This window comes from Candoia aspera, chromosome 2 (assembly GCF_035149785.1).
Source record: "Candoia aspera isolate rCanAsp1 chromosome 2, rCanAsp1.hap2, whole genome shotgun sequence".
Taxonomy (NCBI): Eukaryota; Metazoa; Chordata; class Lepidosauria; order Squamata; family Boidae; genus Candoia; species Candoia aspera.
This window is the reverse complement of record NC_086154.1, coordinates 182756296-182774498: the sequence shown is the minus strand read 5'-3', so window position 1 is coordinate 182774498 and position 18203 is coordinate 182756296. Positions and strand designations below refer to the sequence as shown.

General features: G+C 36.4%; 1 protein-coding gene across 2 annotated transcripts in view; it reads right to left on the bottom strand.

Annotated features, from left to right (window-relative positions):
* Positions 1-17661, bottom strand: part of CAAP1 (caspase activity and apoptosis inhibitor 1) — a 28816-nt gene extending 11155 nt beyond the window's left edge. The window contains exons 1-5 of one of the 2 annotated variants that reach the window (XM_063295004.1): positions 17413-17661; positions 13980-14180; positions 9398-9482; positions 5025-5103; positions 596-669 (exon numbers count right to left, since the gene is read on the bottom strand). In XM_063295004.1, the coding sequence (XP_063151074.1) occupies positions 596-669; positions 5025-5103; positions 9398-9482; positions 13980-14180; positions 17413-17535 (562 nt within the window). In that variant the 5' untranslated portion in view covers positions 17536-17661. Of the gene's footprint in view, positions 1-595; positions 670-5024; positions 5104-9397; positions 9483-13979; positions 14181-16708; positions 16811-17412 lie in introns of those variants that run through there. The other variant, XM_063295005.1, reaches the window with a different exon arrangement.
* Between the last annotated feature and the right edge of the window lie 542 nt (positions 17662-18203).

Below are 18203 nucleotides of genomic sequence, written 5' to 3'. Positions count from 1 at the left end.
ATTTCAAAAATTCTAGAGGAAGTAGGGCCCACTGATGAAAATTCTAGGTGTTGAAATCCATACATCTGGGGGAATGAATAAAATCTGACCTTTGTCTATGGCATAGTAAAGGATGGATTTAATCCTCAACACAACTGTGAGTTTAAGAACACCATTTTTCTTTTCCTGTATGGCTGAATGAAACCATTCATTAATATGAAATGACAACTGTATGAAGAGCAGGACAATGTTGTTACTGAAGTTCGTTTATTCAATCCATTACACTCTACCAGGAAGAAAAAATCATAGCAAAGTCACAGTTAAAGAATTGGCATTATGAATACTGAATTTACCTGATCGGAATGTGCAACCCATCTACGCCTCTTCCTCTCCTTACCTGACAACTAACAAGTGATTCAAAGTCTTCTGTCATTCTGAAATACACTTTTTCCAAATAAATATGTACTGCTAACGGTTGTTCACAATCTAATATTCATATACATGCCCATGAAGTCCCCCACCCACCCAATTTTCAGTAACATCACATTATCTCCACTTCTGTATCCAGGATACCTAACACAAAAGTGGGAACAGTTTGATTTTCTCCAATCCCTACCTTGTTTTGAATCCAACCCTTCCAATTTGTTTTCTTCCTTCAAAGAAGAAGTAGAATCTATGCTATTGTCTTGCCTGAGAACAAACAAGAATACATTTAAATTAGTTTGCCTTTTATAATTATAAAATAAGCATTTCAATACATCAATACCTGCTTAGCACTATTTTATTGCTTGATTTATGTAATGAAATAACTGTAAGGAATTTTAATACAATGAAGCATATTTATTGACAGCTTTTAGAAAAATTACATTAGTTTCTTAGCCTGTTACCTTTCCCTCTAGATCTGACAGGGCAAGTGCTCTCAGAATTCCCAGCCAGCCTGAAAATTAGGAATTTATGGACCTAATATATCTGGAAGGAACCAAGTTGGGTAAAACTAAACTTGATGTAATGAATCCAAAGAATTACTTTAGAAGTTTTTGAAGGCATAATACATTTTCACATTATTTGTGCATAAGAAGTAGACCCCATGCCATTGAAAGTGCACTACATGAATCGTATTCTGTAATCACTAAAATAGCCAAATGCAAAAGAGGACATATTCCTGCTGTTTAATAAGTATGAAGAAGAAGGAATTGAGGCTTCTGCTTTCTTTTGGAGAACTGTTAAAAGAGAGGAAGCTTTGCCTTTCTTTGTAACTGCACAACCTAATGACTCTAGGAACATAGTAAGTTTATTTATACTACCTCAGAGTATTGCCTGATGGTCAGTACTCTTTGCAATGGATAACAATCTACAGTTTCAATCAGTATTTTCTGCATAAAATAGTATGTGATATATCGAACAATGACCTCACCCCAAAGAAATGTGCTACACCCACCGCTGATTCTTTGAATGGGCTATGACCCTTTCTAGAAAAAAATCCATCTATGACTTCTTAATAAAATGCTTTCCCAGCTTCATCTTCCCAGAATGGCCTTCAGCATTTTAAGTCCTAAAGAAGTCCAACTGAAGAACTCAGAAGAACTAATAACCTACAAAACATCTGAAAACAATTACCTTTATGAATGGCAGAGCTCTGCCCACAAAGCCTCCAGCAGTGAATCTATCTAGTGTTACTGCCTTGAGAAGCAGAATCTGAGAGTTAATTCTTTTACCTTAGATAAGATTAAAAGGTTCCCCAGCAAGCAGTTTTAGGATCAGGCTAAGATCCCTCAAAATAAACCCACTAGGCTAGAGGAGAACTAAATGTAAAATCCACTTGAGGGTCTATACTCAGAGAACTGCTGGGTAAAGAACCAGATTCAAACCTTACATACAACACTGTTCAATGCTGCATTTGTAACTGCTAACACTATCATACCATTGGCAAGAAGAACATTTTAACAGTAATTTAGTTTTTATTCTCAAAAGTGAAAAATGTTTTCAGGCAAGACAATTATGCAATCTGCAACATTGAATAGCCTAGCTCAAAATTTTGCAAGGACGTATCTTTAGAATAGCCTTGTACATTTGACAGTTTATATAGAACTGAAAGAAAAATAACTAAAACACATTTTCTGGAAAGTTGATGAGATGCCAACTTAGAGATTTTTACATGCTTTCAACTTAATGTGAAGATTTCTGCTGTACAAGGAGGGAAAACTGCTGAAAGGAGGCACCTTATCTGTTGTTTAATTGTCTTTATACAAAGCAGCAATGGAAAAGAAAGATTGTTAAGATACACTTGAGAAAACAGGATACAGTTCTCCACAGGATTTTGAAATCAAGACTGCCTAGTCCAGTTGCTGAGTTTAATGAGCATTTTAGTCATAAAATTATTTTATATTCATATAAGCAATTTCATACCTGAATAATTTTGTCTAGCAATTGTAAAATACATATTATGTTAATACACACACACAATCAAAACACTCAATGACTCTGCAGATCAGAGTTAAACAAGAACAACAAAGTCTTCTGGCTCTTCAACAATTTTATTATGGCATAAACTTATACCATAATAATTCTGGTAATGTTTAAGATGCCGCAGGATTCCTTATTTGTAAAAGATAAATATCATACCAAAACGTCACTCTAACATTTACATTTCACAGGACTTTTACCTATGTCTACCTGTTTTAACTATGCAGAACACCAATGGTACATGCAATGTTGCAATAATCCCACAAGTGGACATGCAAATAGATCACTGGAATTAAATTCAAATTGCAGAATCCTTAAAACTGCATCATCTTTCCAATACAAACTTAAATATAAGCTATTCAAAGTATATTACCACCAGACTACAAATAGATTTCTCATTCATGCTGGCAAACAGGAAAAGAGTATTTGGCAATTACACCCCTAGCATTTGGAGTTAGAAATTCTATGATGAGTTAGAAATTCCTCATTTCTAACTCATCATACGATGAAGACCTAAATTCCTGAATTGGATGGTAAGGCTATAATCAAGTACTGCTCATTAGCAAACTAAAAGGATGACTGGGCAAAATCTACTTTTACTGAGAGAGAAAACACCAAAGGGTATGTGTTCTAGAATAATAAAACTCCTTCTGCCTTGAAACTTGCTGCATATTTCATTCAGGACTCAAAATTTTTCACTTGGCAGGAGCCACACAGTAATTTCTTTAGTTCTAATTACGCAGCTTGTTTTAAGTAGAGGTCATGGAAATGGTTACAGTCAACCTATTTGGCTATGTCATTTTTCTGACAACTAAATAGTCTGATACAAAATCAGCAGGGAAAAAAATTAGTACCTGGTTTCTATCAACCACTTCAGCAGAACAGTACTGTACATATACTAATAAGACAATCTGCTGTCCAAAACACTTTATCGCTGAGCAATTCTTATGCTGTCACATAGAGAATTTCTAATGTAAGGCTGCAATTGATCTTTTAATATGCATGCATTTTCTGCCATCTTGTGGCTAAATAGTGTAAATTTTAGGGACCACTTTTCCCACTTAGTTTTAATTTTAACCAAACTAAGCCAGCTGATAAAGTCACTACAGCATTTTCACATAAATGTATACTGTTCAAGGTTTTAAGGTCATATCATACTATTCATTTCTAACTGCTGACAGAGATTTGTGAGTCCAAGTATTTATTTCTGGGAAAATGTTGCTTTCTCACAAACTTTATTCTAAAAATAATGTTATCCCCCATACCCATTTATACCAAAATAACTTAAATGGTGCCTGGTCACTTTTTTCTAAAAATAATCAAGAAACAGGCTGTTTCACAGTCACTTATGGAAATGCCAATGAAGGTAAAATGCCTTAGATTGGGTTGATTTTCCTTCCTTTCATGCTCTGATTTTACAGTAGCTGTATAATCGTCCTATTAGTATATCTGTATGTTTTCTGGTCTCTTATAACTCCTGCTAAACAAGCTAATGATAAGCTCACACTAGATTGGAGGGGAAGGAAGAGAAATCAGACCTACAAAAGATGTATTTTATCAAGGACCTCAGATAACTCAATGATTATTATCTGAGAAGTAACACAATCTCTTCACAAGCGATACTGTTGGAAATGCATATCCTTCAGGTTTATCTAAACAGATTACAATTCTGATCAAGTTCAATACGTATGATGCCATTCACTACTATGAATGCAGTAAGACTCCGAGCTGAAGGCTGCAATTCTATGTACATTTGAAGAAACCATATTAAACACTAGGATTTACTTTGAAATAAGTAAGTTCATTGTATGTAATCATAAGGAAAGTTATTTTTAAAGGCAAAGCATATAGCATACATGAAGAAGTGATCTATTTATTTACCAAATTGGAATGCAGCCTGTCTCCCAACAATTCTGGGCAGCTGATTAAAATACATATGAGGAGTATCTGAATTCCAATATTTGAATCTAGTAGATAGGCAATTTTACTTCTTGATTTTACAGTATCTGCTTAAAGCTCAATTCAGAAGCACTAAACATGTCAGGGATACTATAAAAATAAAAATATTGCAAAGTTTTATTAGTGGGTAGGGTATAAGACCAATATTTTAAAAAGTACTTATTTTAACTGAATCACAGCAAATACTTTCAAACTTTTATTATTTTATCACATTTTAGAAAATAACAGGAAACAATTATTGTATTAGCCATCATTATGGTCTTGGTGATATGCAGTCTTGTATTTTTTTAGGGCATTTTCATCTGGGTTTCACAACGTTTTGTCATGCCTTAGTTATGTTTAACTGCAGATTCATCAGAGCTCACTGAGGCTTTATTTGGAATTTTGCAGGCTTTTATTTCTCTGATTTTTGCAATATCCCCAGCAATTGTTCATTTTTCATACTGCAGCAAGATTTTATAAATTTTTGCCAACATTTCTCCAGTTCATCCAATGTTTTGACAAAGCTTTAGTAGAAATTTTGCTGATATTTCACAAGTGTTTCCAACTGAATTTTTAATACAAGACAAAATTAAAACAAAATCTCTAAGAACAGATAGAATTAATTCATGGCAATTACTTACTGACTGACTGGTTCAACTGTTGTCTTTTCTCCACCGCCATTGGTCTCCTCATCACTGTCAGAGTCCACCCCATTCTCACCTTGAAATAAAATGTCAGTATGAGATGTTATTTTTTGGTAGCATTTTTCTGCCTTAATGTTATTCACCAGTAAATATTGTTATCACTGTCAAGGAACAGGTAGTCCACCTGTTTCAGAAGGGAGGTTGAAATAAATCATCTGGAATTGCAATCAGTGAAGGAAAGAAGTATCTGCATTTTGTAGGCAGCTGGCAATAAAGAGCTGCTGCAAGTTCCAAGGGTGTACTATTGCTTGAGTGAGAAATATCCCACATTTTTCACATACAAGAACTCTACCATCTCCAACATGAAACCCTGGAGAACCCCTGCTAATAAACATAGACAAAGTTTTATCTTTGTGTAAGTTACCATCTGACCACTCAGAACCTACAGCTGGTCCAGAATGTGGCAGCATGGGAAGTTATGGGTATGCCTTGATATGCCCAAATTACACGACTACTCTGTGAGCTGCACTGGCTTCCAGTAGGCTGCTAGGTACAATTTAAGATGCTGGCTGTCATCTATAAACCTCTTCATGGCATAGGGTTGGGTTATGTGCAGGACCATCTATCTCTTACTAATTCTGCCTGTCCCAACAAATCCAACAGAATTGGCGTGCTGCAAGTCCCTTCTACCAAGCAATGCTATCTGATGGACCCAGAAAGCATGCTTTCCTTGTCATGGTGCTGCTTACCCTCCATAATTTGGTGGAACAGCTTACCTCCCAAAATTTGGATGGCCCTGATCCTGTTGGCCTTTCAGAAAGCATTGAAGACCTGGCTATTCCCATAAGTATTAAGCCAGGGCATTGAGTGAGACCAACTCTGAGAAATGTTTTTATGGAGCTGAGTGATTGTCCTTAGTTGTTTTCAAGATGTTATACTCCACTTGGTTTTAAATTTGCTGTAAGCTGCCCAAGTGTTTTGAATTGGGCAACCATATAAATTGAATAAATAAACAAAATAATCCTCATTAAGATGAACATAAAAAATACATGCAAAGAATCTTATGAGATAACCTTCTAATTTTTAATTTGCAAAGTAAGAAAAAAGTATTATAACAAAAATACTTGTGAGCAACTCCTCTGACTGCTGAAAACATTAATCTTAAATCTTCCTATATTAGAGGGATTTCAACTACATTTCCCTTCATTTGCTCAAAATGTCTCATCCTATCTATATTATAGATAATTGCTGTATTTGTCTGTTGCATATACAAACCTTCTTTTTTGCTTAGTGTTCATTGGGGATCCACAATTACAAAAAAGACACACTGCTTTAGAAATATATAGATGTATCACACAACAAAAGCATAATTAATGTACTTGTTTCTTTAAATGCCCATATCCATACATTTGGGACTACTAACTTGGGCTGAGCTACTCCATATCCAAATAGTGTCTTAATATTCACATCTCCCTTTACTGGGTGGAGCTGCCCTTGATTCTAAGTAAGGACACAGCAATTCCCTACTCATAACTGCAATTACAGATTAGAATTTATGCTTTCTTCATAAGGACAGATTAAATGGATGTTTGATGTTTACATTCTAGTCCTATCCCGCTTTCCCTACTGTAACTGACCTTCTTTATCAACACCTGCTGTCACTTCATCTCTATTCAGACTTTGCCTTTATTTCATTCAAATCATGTAATATCTTCCTCAAAACCCAGCATTGGTTTTTCATTCTGTCCTGCAGACAGTACAATTTCCTTGTCTTTATCTGTGGGTCTGGCAGAAGATTGGGCTGGTTTTATATACTTGAGGAGTGAACTGAAAGGCTATTTTCATAGATAGTGGACCTGACAATGTTGATGAACAGTAGGAAGATATAAAAATGGGGACTGCTCTTCTTTCTGTAAGACACAGGAATAAGGGGAAAGATGTAGCTCAGTGCTTTTTGCATACTTTATATGAAAAATGTCCTAGGTTTCAATCTCTGACATTATCAGTTCAGGCTGCCAAACCCTGAATCTGAAACAGTAGAGACAGTTACTGCCTATTAATATAAGCAACCCTTCCCTAATCAAGGTGCCCTTAAGATGCATGAACTTCAACTCCCAAAATTCTCAACAATGAATGATTCTGAATGTCTGAATGATTCTGGGGATTAAACTCCATAAATATGGAGGGCACTCTTGGTGGGAATAAACAACACTAAGATAGATAAATTAGCAGCCTAATTCCATCCAAAGCAATGTCCTATGGTCCCATCTTTAAAATTCTGTATTTTTTAAAATGATTTACTTATCTGATTGTTCATTCATTCTACTTTTGTGCAATAGAGTACAAATTGTTCTACTCCTACATCACCATATCAACAGACTCATGGCAGTTTCCAAAATGGTCAACAAAAACCATACATAAAACAGTTAAAATTAATCAAAAACAACCAATTATTAATCAAAAATACAAAATACATAACTGTAAGAATACTAATCATGAAAAATAAATAAAATAATAACAAAACCAATACTAGAATAAAATAACATAAACAATTAATCAATTTAAATAACTTCAAGGTAAACTAAAGATAGCAATAACAAACTATTCTCCAAACACTGTTCAGAAGAGTTTCGTCTTAGGTAGCTTCCAGAATGTTACAAACATGAAGCAAGTCTCAGGAAGGCTATTCCACAAGGCTGTGACAGTGACAGAAAAACAGTGCCTCCTGGCTTCCATTTCCCTAACTTCACTTATATCCCTGCCGTGTGACATTTGTTCCTTCTACCCAAAGTGCCGAGCTCCTACAGAGGATGACTGAGCTTTGGCATGCAGACAGAATTTGCTAGGTTTTTCATATAGCCAAACAAGAACAAGGTTGAAGCAGAGACAGGGTCTATCAGCTTCAGAGTCAGCCAAGCAGCAAAATAATTCAGCACAAAAGGACTCAAGAAAAAAACGGGATGAGGATACAAACCACATTACAGGTCCAAGTAGTCAATACTAGAAAATGAGGCAAAGGTTCTGGCAACTGGTTCAAGTAAAGATATTATTTCAAACACTGAGTTATCTCCAACTGGCAGCTTTAAATCCCAGGCTTCAAGTCTCTTTCCAAAATCAGATGGTACATATTGGCTCTTACCACACTGCCAGTTCAGTTGGGAACAACAGTGATTCCTAAATAGACTGTAATTCCAAAGAAATTTTCCCTGCTCCTTCCATGTCTGTGCCTTTCAGCCTCACTCTTGCTCACATGGACTTGGAAAGTGCTTGGGGAGCCCTAACTGGGATCAGAAACTGAAGATAATCCAGCAGTAGAGCTTCCCCACTTTTCCTACTGAACTCTGGTTTCTGGTAGGGAATTAGAGAACCATCAGTCTCTAATCCTCTTCAGGCTCCTTCTAATAATCATCATCATCATTATCATTTCCTCCTCCTCCTCCTCGAAAGGAACCCTATATGATCCCACCTATGCCTTAACAGAAGTGCGTTTCTTTTTTCAGATGATGGAGATGTATCTAGATGTCCACAGAGCCAGAATGATCAAACTTTGTAATTCTAATCAAAGAATATTTATTTTGCATACATAAAGCAAAGGGTAAAGGTAAAGGTAAAGGTTTCCCTTGACGTAAAGTCCAGTCGTGTCCGACTCTAGGGGGCGGTGCTCATCTCCGTTTCAAAGCCTTGGAGCCGGCGTTGTCATAGACACTTCCGGGTCATGTGGCCAGCATGACTCACGGAACGCCGTTACCTTCCCGCCGAAGCGGTACCAATTAATCTACTCACATTTGCATGTTTTCGAACTGCTTGGTGTGCAGAAGCTGGGACGAGCAACGGGAGCTCACCCCGCCGCGCGGTTTCGAACCGCCGACCTTCCGATCGACAGCTCAGCGGTTTAACCCGCAGCGCCACCGCGTCCCTGTTAAAGCAAAGGGTACTGATTCAAAATTAGAAATTGTAGTTATTTCTTTTGCTATGAATTACTCCATAGTCTGAAACTAAATAATTAATCTGATGGCGCTGCATAAAATAGAAGGCTTCAACTCTGTCATCCCTGACATCTAAATTCTGATTTTAGTAGATATATTTTATGTCTAAAAAGAAATAAAATATTTTAGGATTTAATCATATGCATATATTTCCAGACCATATATGCTCTGGAAATAAATCCTGTTGAGCTCAGTAGAACTTACATCTGTGTGTGTGTGTGTGTGTGTGTGTGGTATTTAGCTTTTTATTACAAAAATATTTCTTGTTAATTTTCTGAACTGATACAAAGCCATGTCCTTGTCTAGTCTTATATAGGAGTTACTCTCAAATTTTAAATGAACAAGCCAAAGTTTAGTTCAGTATATATTGATACTGATACTTACCCTCAAGAATTTTCAATAACTTCTTCTCAGACATAAGTTCCAATTGTTCAAGACAAAGCCTTTTAATTTCTTCTACAGAACAGTTCTAAGGAAATGAAATAAAAAAGCAACATTTCTATACCATAATTAAAACAAGAGATACTTTGGATAAGCCAAGTTTAAATACACTTGAGGCAAACCTAAAATCTAGTAATTAATTATTAATTAAACCTAAACTCATGAATTTAATCTAAAATAATGAACAGAAAGTTGATCTTAAATGGTAAGTGTCATAAAACAATGTAAAAATAATAGAACTCCAGATGTGCATGATTTGGAACCTGAATATTAGAAAGTGTTTTAAAAAGAATAAATTTAATTATGTCAACTATGTTATAATGCAAAATCATCATCATCTTCATCCTTACTCTTGGGAACAAATTCAACTAATAATTATTTCTAAGCCAAATAAAGACCCCCCAAAAGCTGATATAAGTGCCAGTTTGGTGTAGTGGTTAAGGCACCAGGCTAGAAACTGGGAGACCGTGAGTTCTAGTCCCACCTTTGGTACAAAGACAGTTGAGTGACCTTGGGCCAGTCACTCTCTCTCAGCCCTAGGAAGCAGGCAATGGCAAAACACTTCAGAAATCTTGCCAAGAAAACTGCAGGGACTTGTCCAGGCAATTGCCAGGAGTCAACACTGACTTGAAGGGGCACGCACACACACAAACACACAAAGATATCAAATAAACCTAATACACTACTAAACCAAGATAAAAAATATTCACTGAACTATTGGCCAGAAAGTTAAATATATCTGTCAGTAATTACATATTCTTTTTATCAATCTGGGTTTGTTTCTAAAACAAATATACCAGATTCAACCAGAAGAGTATTAAATAGAGTGAACTATGCTCAATATACTAGAACTCCACTTGTTCTGCTGTCTTTAGATGATTTTGAAGAACTTTCTAATGTTTAAAAAAATTCTATAATCAATCATTTATATTCATTGGCATAATCAGTAATTAGCATTACTGGAGTAAAGACATGTTTTTTTAATTAAACAATCCAATAGAAAAGAGAATGATCCAGACTGCAATAGAGAGAACGACAGAAAAAACAGTTATGCGGAGAAGGTAGCAGTTTATGTATTAGTGATATAAAAAAAAGAGAGAGAACATGTTGGGATCCACAGTTGATGCAGAAGATACATGTTGGGATGTATCTTATGCATCATCTGTGGATGAAAGAGAAAAAAGTTTTGAGATAAGTGCTTCTGAATAAGAACTATGAATTCAGTTAAGTAAAACTGTTTTGGGACCAAGTTACTATTTTTTTTTCAGCCCTAGCAATTTCCCTTTGTCTGAAATAGATTTGGAATTTGCAACTACAGCAGCCATTTTGTGAACAGATATCACAGGGCAGCCGTTTTGGATACTATCTCAAAATTCCAAATGTGATTAGTGGTCCCAAAAGCATCTCCAATATCCTCATACTTCTGGGCTTTATTACAGTAACTGGGAGCTAATGATGTTGCAGTGTGACTATGGTACTCAGTCTGAGGAAGAATGCAAAGTCAAAATACTTAAAAGAACCAGCCAGTTTGGTCTAGTGGTTAAGGCAACGGACTAGAAATCAGGAGACTGAGAGTTCTAGTCACGCCTTAGACATGAAAGCTGGCTGGGACCTTGAGCCAGTCACTCTCTCTCAGCCCAACCCACCTCACAGGGTTGTTGTTGTGGGGAAAATAGGAGGAGGAAGGAGTATTAGGCATGTTCGCTGCCCTGAGTTATTTATAAAAATAATAAAGGTGGGATGTTAAATAAATAAATAAACTGCTCTCTTTTCATTCTAAATTTTACAAAAATAATTATTCCCAAGAAACAAGTGAGACAGATTTAGGATATCACAACTTGTTTTGCCTTTTTCACCTACTGAAACATTCGGAAATATTCTTAAAAAGCACTAGTAACACCTTAATGTTGTTTCCATCTTATTTTTAAATCCTGCTTGCTTCTGATTTCTACTTAGTTATTTCCCAGCAAAGATGCCACAAATCCTTTGGGAGTAGTATGCTTTTTTAATTATAAATGACTTATTTATAAACTGCCAGGTTGCCACATTCGTATCTGATGGTGTTATGTCCAATTAAAGAAAAATTTCAATATCCCCCTGGAAAAGCTATAATTATATACTACATTATTCCATATGCCACTGTAATTAACGTTATTTACACTTCCAGTCTGATCTATTCCAAGGACTGTACATCAGTATTTATACAGTATCACAGAATTTATTAATATACACCCACATACAAATATATAAACACTGATTGCCTTTATGGCATTCTAATCTTAATAGCTGAACTACTTAATCCAGCTGAACTACTATTGAACCATCTTACAAGTACATAAGATGCACACCAAATAATGGTGCAGACATTAATTGGCAGGTTAATCAATTACAGCTTACTTGATGAATCAGTGAGAACTTCTTTAATCAGTAAAAATCACACTGTAATTGGTAGGGTTGTGAGACAGAAATACAGATGTCTATTTCTGAAGGTATGCAAATGTTAATGTGGTACTGCACTAAGGAACAGATAACAAATAGAAAACAGTAATTTTCCTTTCAAAAATTTATAGTAGGTAAAACCTTTTCTTTTAACCTTTTCTAAAGCACAGCTGAGGAACAATTTGGGAGAAAATAAACTGAAGCCACAGCCCACTTCAGCTTGAGAAAAGGAGTGCAGAGAATGCAAAAAGTTACTTTTTGAATATGCCTTCCTGTTTGAAAAATGCAAGAAATTAAGGAGAATCTCCCCAGGTGTTACTGGAAAGAGAGAGTAAAACTTTCAAGCTGATTTGAAGCCAATTGGCAAACCCTGCATTCTACACTCTTGAGTTCTGGCTTACTAAATCTTGTTATTTTACCCAAATTACAATATTTCAAGAAGGCCCCTACACTGAAATGCTGATGAAATGGATGTATATTTAAACAGTAACAAAACAGCTAAAATATTAGGTATCAAGTAAAGATGGTCTTAATTGCACTGTAGTTCTCATTCTGAACATTCTGCTGTCCATATTTATTATGAGATGGATACCTATGGATATTCAATTTTTTCCAGAATGTCCTACAAACACAATTATTATATACTCATATAGGTAACAAATTTGTAACTTGCTCTGATTATGTCATGGCTATGACTGATTAAAAGACACAGAATTTGACATGGGAGCTTCCTTCACCTTCTCAACACTGAGCAAAATTAATACAATAATGCTGTTTATAGTTTACTAAATATTTAAGTACACTAAGCTAAAATTCATGATTAAGAGAGCACATTGGCTGGATGACCCCTGTAAAGTGAGTTATTAGCCCAACCCACCTTACAGGGTTGTTGTTGTGGGAAAAATAGGAGGGAGGAGTATTAGGTATGTTCACCACCTTGAGTTGACCAAAACATATCAAAAAAGGGCAGGATTATCAGCAGCAGCAGCCGCCAAATGAAACATGCCACATTACCATTTAGGAATATAGCCCAAGCTATATATACAGGCTATTTTCAAGAAAAAGATAAATTCTAAAACATCTCTCTTTTTGTAACTCAATTCTATTGGAAAGCACAGGGGAGTTCAAATATCATTTAAAATTGCAACAAAGAAGGGAGGTGCATTTTTCTGGGATTATTTTATTGGATGCACCTCACTTGACACATGCACAATTTCTACGAAAATAAGCTAATTTATACCACATTTAGGCCTGCTGCTCATAAACTGCTAAGTTGGAAACATGTTTAGGAATCAAGAAGTGCATTGTTTCTCTAGGCATTCCTTCAGAATGACTCTTTTCTTCTCTTTCTGAAGTTGGAGAGTACTTGCTGTCGAGATCTGCATGTAGGCTAGAAACAGGGCCAAGTCTCCCTCTCCATCACTGGAGGATGAAAGCCAACATGTCCTACAGACCATAGACTGCCCTGCCTGGCCACAGGTTTAAAGTCTAACTTCACAGTAAACTGATACTATTTCATTTCTATTATTTTTCTTTACATTTCCCAAATGAAAGATAACAGCAATAAGCTGTGTGATTTCAACGGAATATAAGCAACATAATTCTGTACACAGTTTCAGCCAATAGGATGTAAGTATAATACACTTTTGAAAATGTATGATTTAAAATACATTTTCAACCCTCATAAAAGGTATATAATAACTAAAAAGAATGCAATGTAACTGTTGTGGTATTAAAAAGATATAGTAAGAGACTTAAAATATTACATTTAATATCAAAATTTATTTAAACTTTTTATTCAGATCACTTGCTATATCTTATATAATATAATCAGCCTTCTCTTAAATGTGACAACATATTCACACAAAGCACTTACTTTAGAACAATTTTAAAAGCTGCATCTTTTCTAAGCTCATGAGGCTATTTCAGAAATTATTCCTGGCATGGATGTGCATAGCCAGTACACTTCATGGATAAAAACATATTTGCTTTAATAATTTGAAAAGAAGTATTTCATGTGTTCCTGTGTGTTCTGCACCACCTTGTTTAAGGAATTTGCACAGCTCTAACAGATATGCTTTAATACCTTTAAAACATCAGGCAACATCTTCTGCAATTTCTTCTCCCCTATGATATAAAAGCACTGCTGAAGCATTTCCTTCTTGTCTGTAATGTAGAAACTGACAGGCTTTAATTGCACAGTCAGATCTAGTCCACCTTCTTCTATGTCACTGGGCTCTTCTACCACATCTTTCTTTTCTGGAACCTGAGCAATACACTTGGTTTCCTAAAATATGACACAAAAAATAACCATGAACCAATTAATACTTGTCTGATTGTGTAGTATTCTCACCAAAGAAATGATGATGAAGAACTGACAGTTCAGTCTCAGAGAGTTCAATACAGCTCACTCCCAAGTGAATCCATACAGGATTGCAGTTTGAGTCAGTGAAGCTTCTAAAATAGCTTTCTACTATTGTACAGTCTAAACATCATAACTCTCTCTAAGTTATGACACGTGCAATGACAATATTTTAATATGGTTCATTAAGCTGCTCAATTTTGCATGTCAATATTATTTGAAAGATCATAAGGCCAACAAAGGAGTTTACAAATGAATGTTGGAAAGGAAGACTAGTAGAATAAGGTTATCATTCAATAAGCCTAATTGGCAGAATAAAAAAGCAGTAATAGAAACAATAATGTTTTTATATATAGTTTTGTTGTATTACTACCAGGGCTGCAACTGGGGGGGACAAGCAGGGCATGTGCCCCAGGGGCCGCGCTGGGGGGGCACCAAAATGAGCCCTGGGGGGGTGCCAAAATGGGCACGGAATCCATGTTTGCCCCAGGTGACACAGACCCTAGTTGCAGGCCTGATTACTGCACATATTCTGAGGGACAACTTATACATTTTAAGAAATAAATGAAGGGTAAAATATGAGATCATTTGAGGGAGACAAAATACTTTTGAACATCTAAGGGGATAGAGGGATAGAGGGAGAGTAACAAAAATTCAGAGCTACTTCTCAAGAATATCAAAGTCATGAAGGTCTTGAAGGAAGAACAAAATTTGGGCAAGATATTGGGACAAATAGGAGCTGGGGGGGGAAATTAAGGAGGAACATCACATAATCAAATAACAAAGTGATTTATTTTCTGCAGAAAAATGCTCAGTAGAGAAAGATGACAATGGAAGATTAGGAGATTATAATACTGAAAGATGACCAGGATAAAAAGGAGATCAGAAGATCAGCTACTAGAGATCAGAAAGAAAAGTCACAAATTTATAACTTCTTAAAGGTAGAAGCACCATGGTTTGTCAAAGGACTGAACATGCAGGACAAAGCAAGCAAGCCATTAAAGGAAAGCCAAGGATACATGCATTTTAACAAGCATGGAAACACGGTGAATTTGAACACATTGAGCTCAAGACAATAACAATAGCACATCCAAGAAAAAATAGCAAAAGAGCAGTAGGAAATGTAGGACAGAACACTGGAAGTCCTCAGATGAAGAGGCAGAACAAAGTTTCTTCAACATATCAGTACTGAGATCCATAGGATATGATGAGGTCACTTGGAGCAATGTGTGTGTTTTACAACTTACTATGGAATATTATGACCCTTAAAATATGATTTTCCATTGATCCTTAGAATAAAATTGTTATGGATACAATAATATCATTCCAAAGTGTAATCTAGATTTTGCAATTAAATTTATTAAAAAGTTAGTCACATATTAACATACTTCATAAAATTGTTCATTCCTTTTTTTAATAAAGTAACAGCACAAATTACATGTGATTACTCAGAGGTCATACCATGTTCAGTGGCACTCTTTCCAAGTAAGGCGGCCAAAATCAAAACTGTCACGAACACATAGAAAAGGCTAACAGACCTTAAGACTTCATGTGAATACACATGGAACTGGCACTTGCTTCCCATTAGATGTGAATTAATGTTACTTCTGTAAATCTGCCATTACTTGTATGCTTACTAGTGAATGCATTAATTCGCAATCTTATGTGGGGGATGTGAGGTTTCCATAGAAAGATTGCTAGAGATTTCTGGTATCTCTGCTTGAGGATAAGGATTCATAACATTACCATTTCAACAGATCCTTCTGCCCATGATATTTATGGAAATGATATATAAAATGATAATACATTTTAATTAACATAATACAAATAAAAAGGAACATAACATGTTGAAAATAAAAGCAGCAGCTCCCTCTGGTATCATTTTGACCAAACACAGGAAAAATCATTCTTAGAAAATAAAAATATTAGATGAGCACAGCCAAGTGGTTAATTTGGTGTGACCAAGTGTGACTACCACTCAAAAAAGTAAATTGTAGTGATACCCTGTATTCAACCACTGCTGTAATACAGTGGGATATTCTGAAGAGACAGCTCTCTACTTCCATTTTAGGACTGCTTCTGCCACATATTAACTCCTGGCTTTGCCTCCTAATCTCAGATTCCACCTTCCAGCTGAAAGTAATGCAGACCCTACCAATTACATCAGACAGCCACTACCCCACGTTCACTGGGAGAGTGTGCTTTTACAATTGTTAGGGACTTTCTTCCCTTTTGTTTGTTCCTTGCTCAGGTCAAAACGCCAGATGCCATAATTCAGAGTTTGAAAGTTTTATTTGGCACACAAGGCAAAAGCATTAGCATGGAGTGCGACTGGCCGATTACAAGGGGTGCAAAGCCATTTTATAGTCAGGTATAAACAGCTAGTGTATACATACCTAGTTCTAGAATTTTCAAGTTTTATTTTCCTAATAAGGAATAGCCTAATTTCTCACGTTCTAATTGGCATATTTCATCTCCGTTGCTGTGACCGTAACATTTGTCCTTACATTCCTTTCTGATCTATGTTCAGGATACTCTTGCTTCTGTGTAATAGAAAAGGACTAACTTCCCTTCTAAAATGGCCTTAGTGTAGCTTCTTACTACACTATTTTGTCTTACTAAGTTTCAGAGAACAAAATAGCTTGCTCGTCAGTGGTAACTGAGACTTTCCCTGAGCACATTTGCTCACCGTTAACTATAATTTACTCCATCAACCAACCTTCTGGGTTCACCCACACAGTTAGGAGAGCCGTTAGTTTACGGTGGTAGAAAATCAGGAGTCTGGTAGCACCTTTTCCGAATAACAAATCTTAGGCATATACTACGGTGGGCTGCAGCAAACTTAACTTAATCACTTGGCTTGATTGGCACAACAGGGAAGGCCAAGTTTGGGGTCCCCAACCTTTGATTTGGTTAAACGAAGATATGGATTTTCTTCAGTGGCTTTACTGCTCTCTTTACGTTTTGTGAACCATTATTTTATGTAATACCAGAGCTTAAAAAGAGGCAAGAACGAGACAGCGATTATCCCGCCAAAACAGGCACGCGAAGAGAGGGACTGAAGGCGCTCCTCCCTATCACGTGATTCAGATAAACAGTATTCTGCGCCTGCGCAATTCAGCGACTCTCCGCTTGCAAGGCTGACCGACTGTTATACCTCGAGAGGGCCGCGGACTGCCTCAGTGCTCCGCCGTTTTCTTTCGCTACCGCCTCCTTCCTCTGGGCAGGACAAACGCGAGCGATGTCGCTTCTTCTCTTTAGAGAATTTACGGCCCGTCATGACGTCCGCCTTCGTGAAACGGTGGCAGCTCCTTTAAAGCGTCTTTAAAAATAAATAAATAACCACATCAAATAGCCATCTCGCGACCGGTGGGATCAGAGATTCGCGCATTACGTTCAGCCGGAGCTCGTGTCGCAGTTTGATTACGTTATTTCTAGGACTTGTTCACCGTAGAGATAGAAACGTTGAGAAGGATTCATGACATATTGCGGGTTTCTTGGTATCTATTAAAGCTGGGCTCTACTTAGGACGAAGGAGAGGAGCGAAGCAAAAAGGAAAACTCTGACATACTGTTTTCCTGTCTTTCAAGCCTACCCCTCCGCTCCTGACCTTTTGAAGCACGTTTTTACTTGGATGCGATTGGCAAAGGGTTTTTTTTTGTTAATGATCCTGCCTGTACAATTTATTATTTCTGTTACCAACCCAAAGCTGCCCTTAGAACTGCTCAGGCTTCAGCAAAGATTGCTCATATTGCTGCAACTTAACCCACATCCAGTGCTCTAATTCATTCTGAATTCCCGGACTTATTGGTTAGTGAACAGATAAAAAGAATAAATGCAGATAAACAGATAAAATGCAGATAAACAGATAAAAAGAATAAATAAATCTTGATAATGAACAGGGATCTTTTTGATTCCACATGAAGCTACTATCAAATAATAAATTAT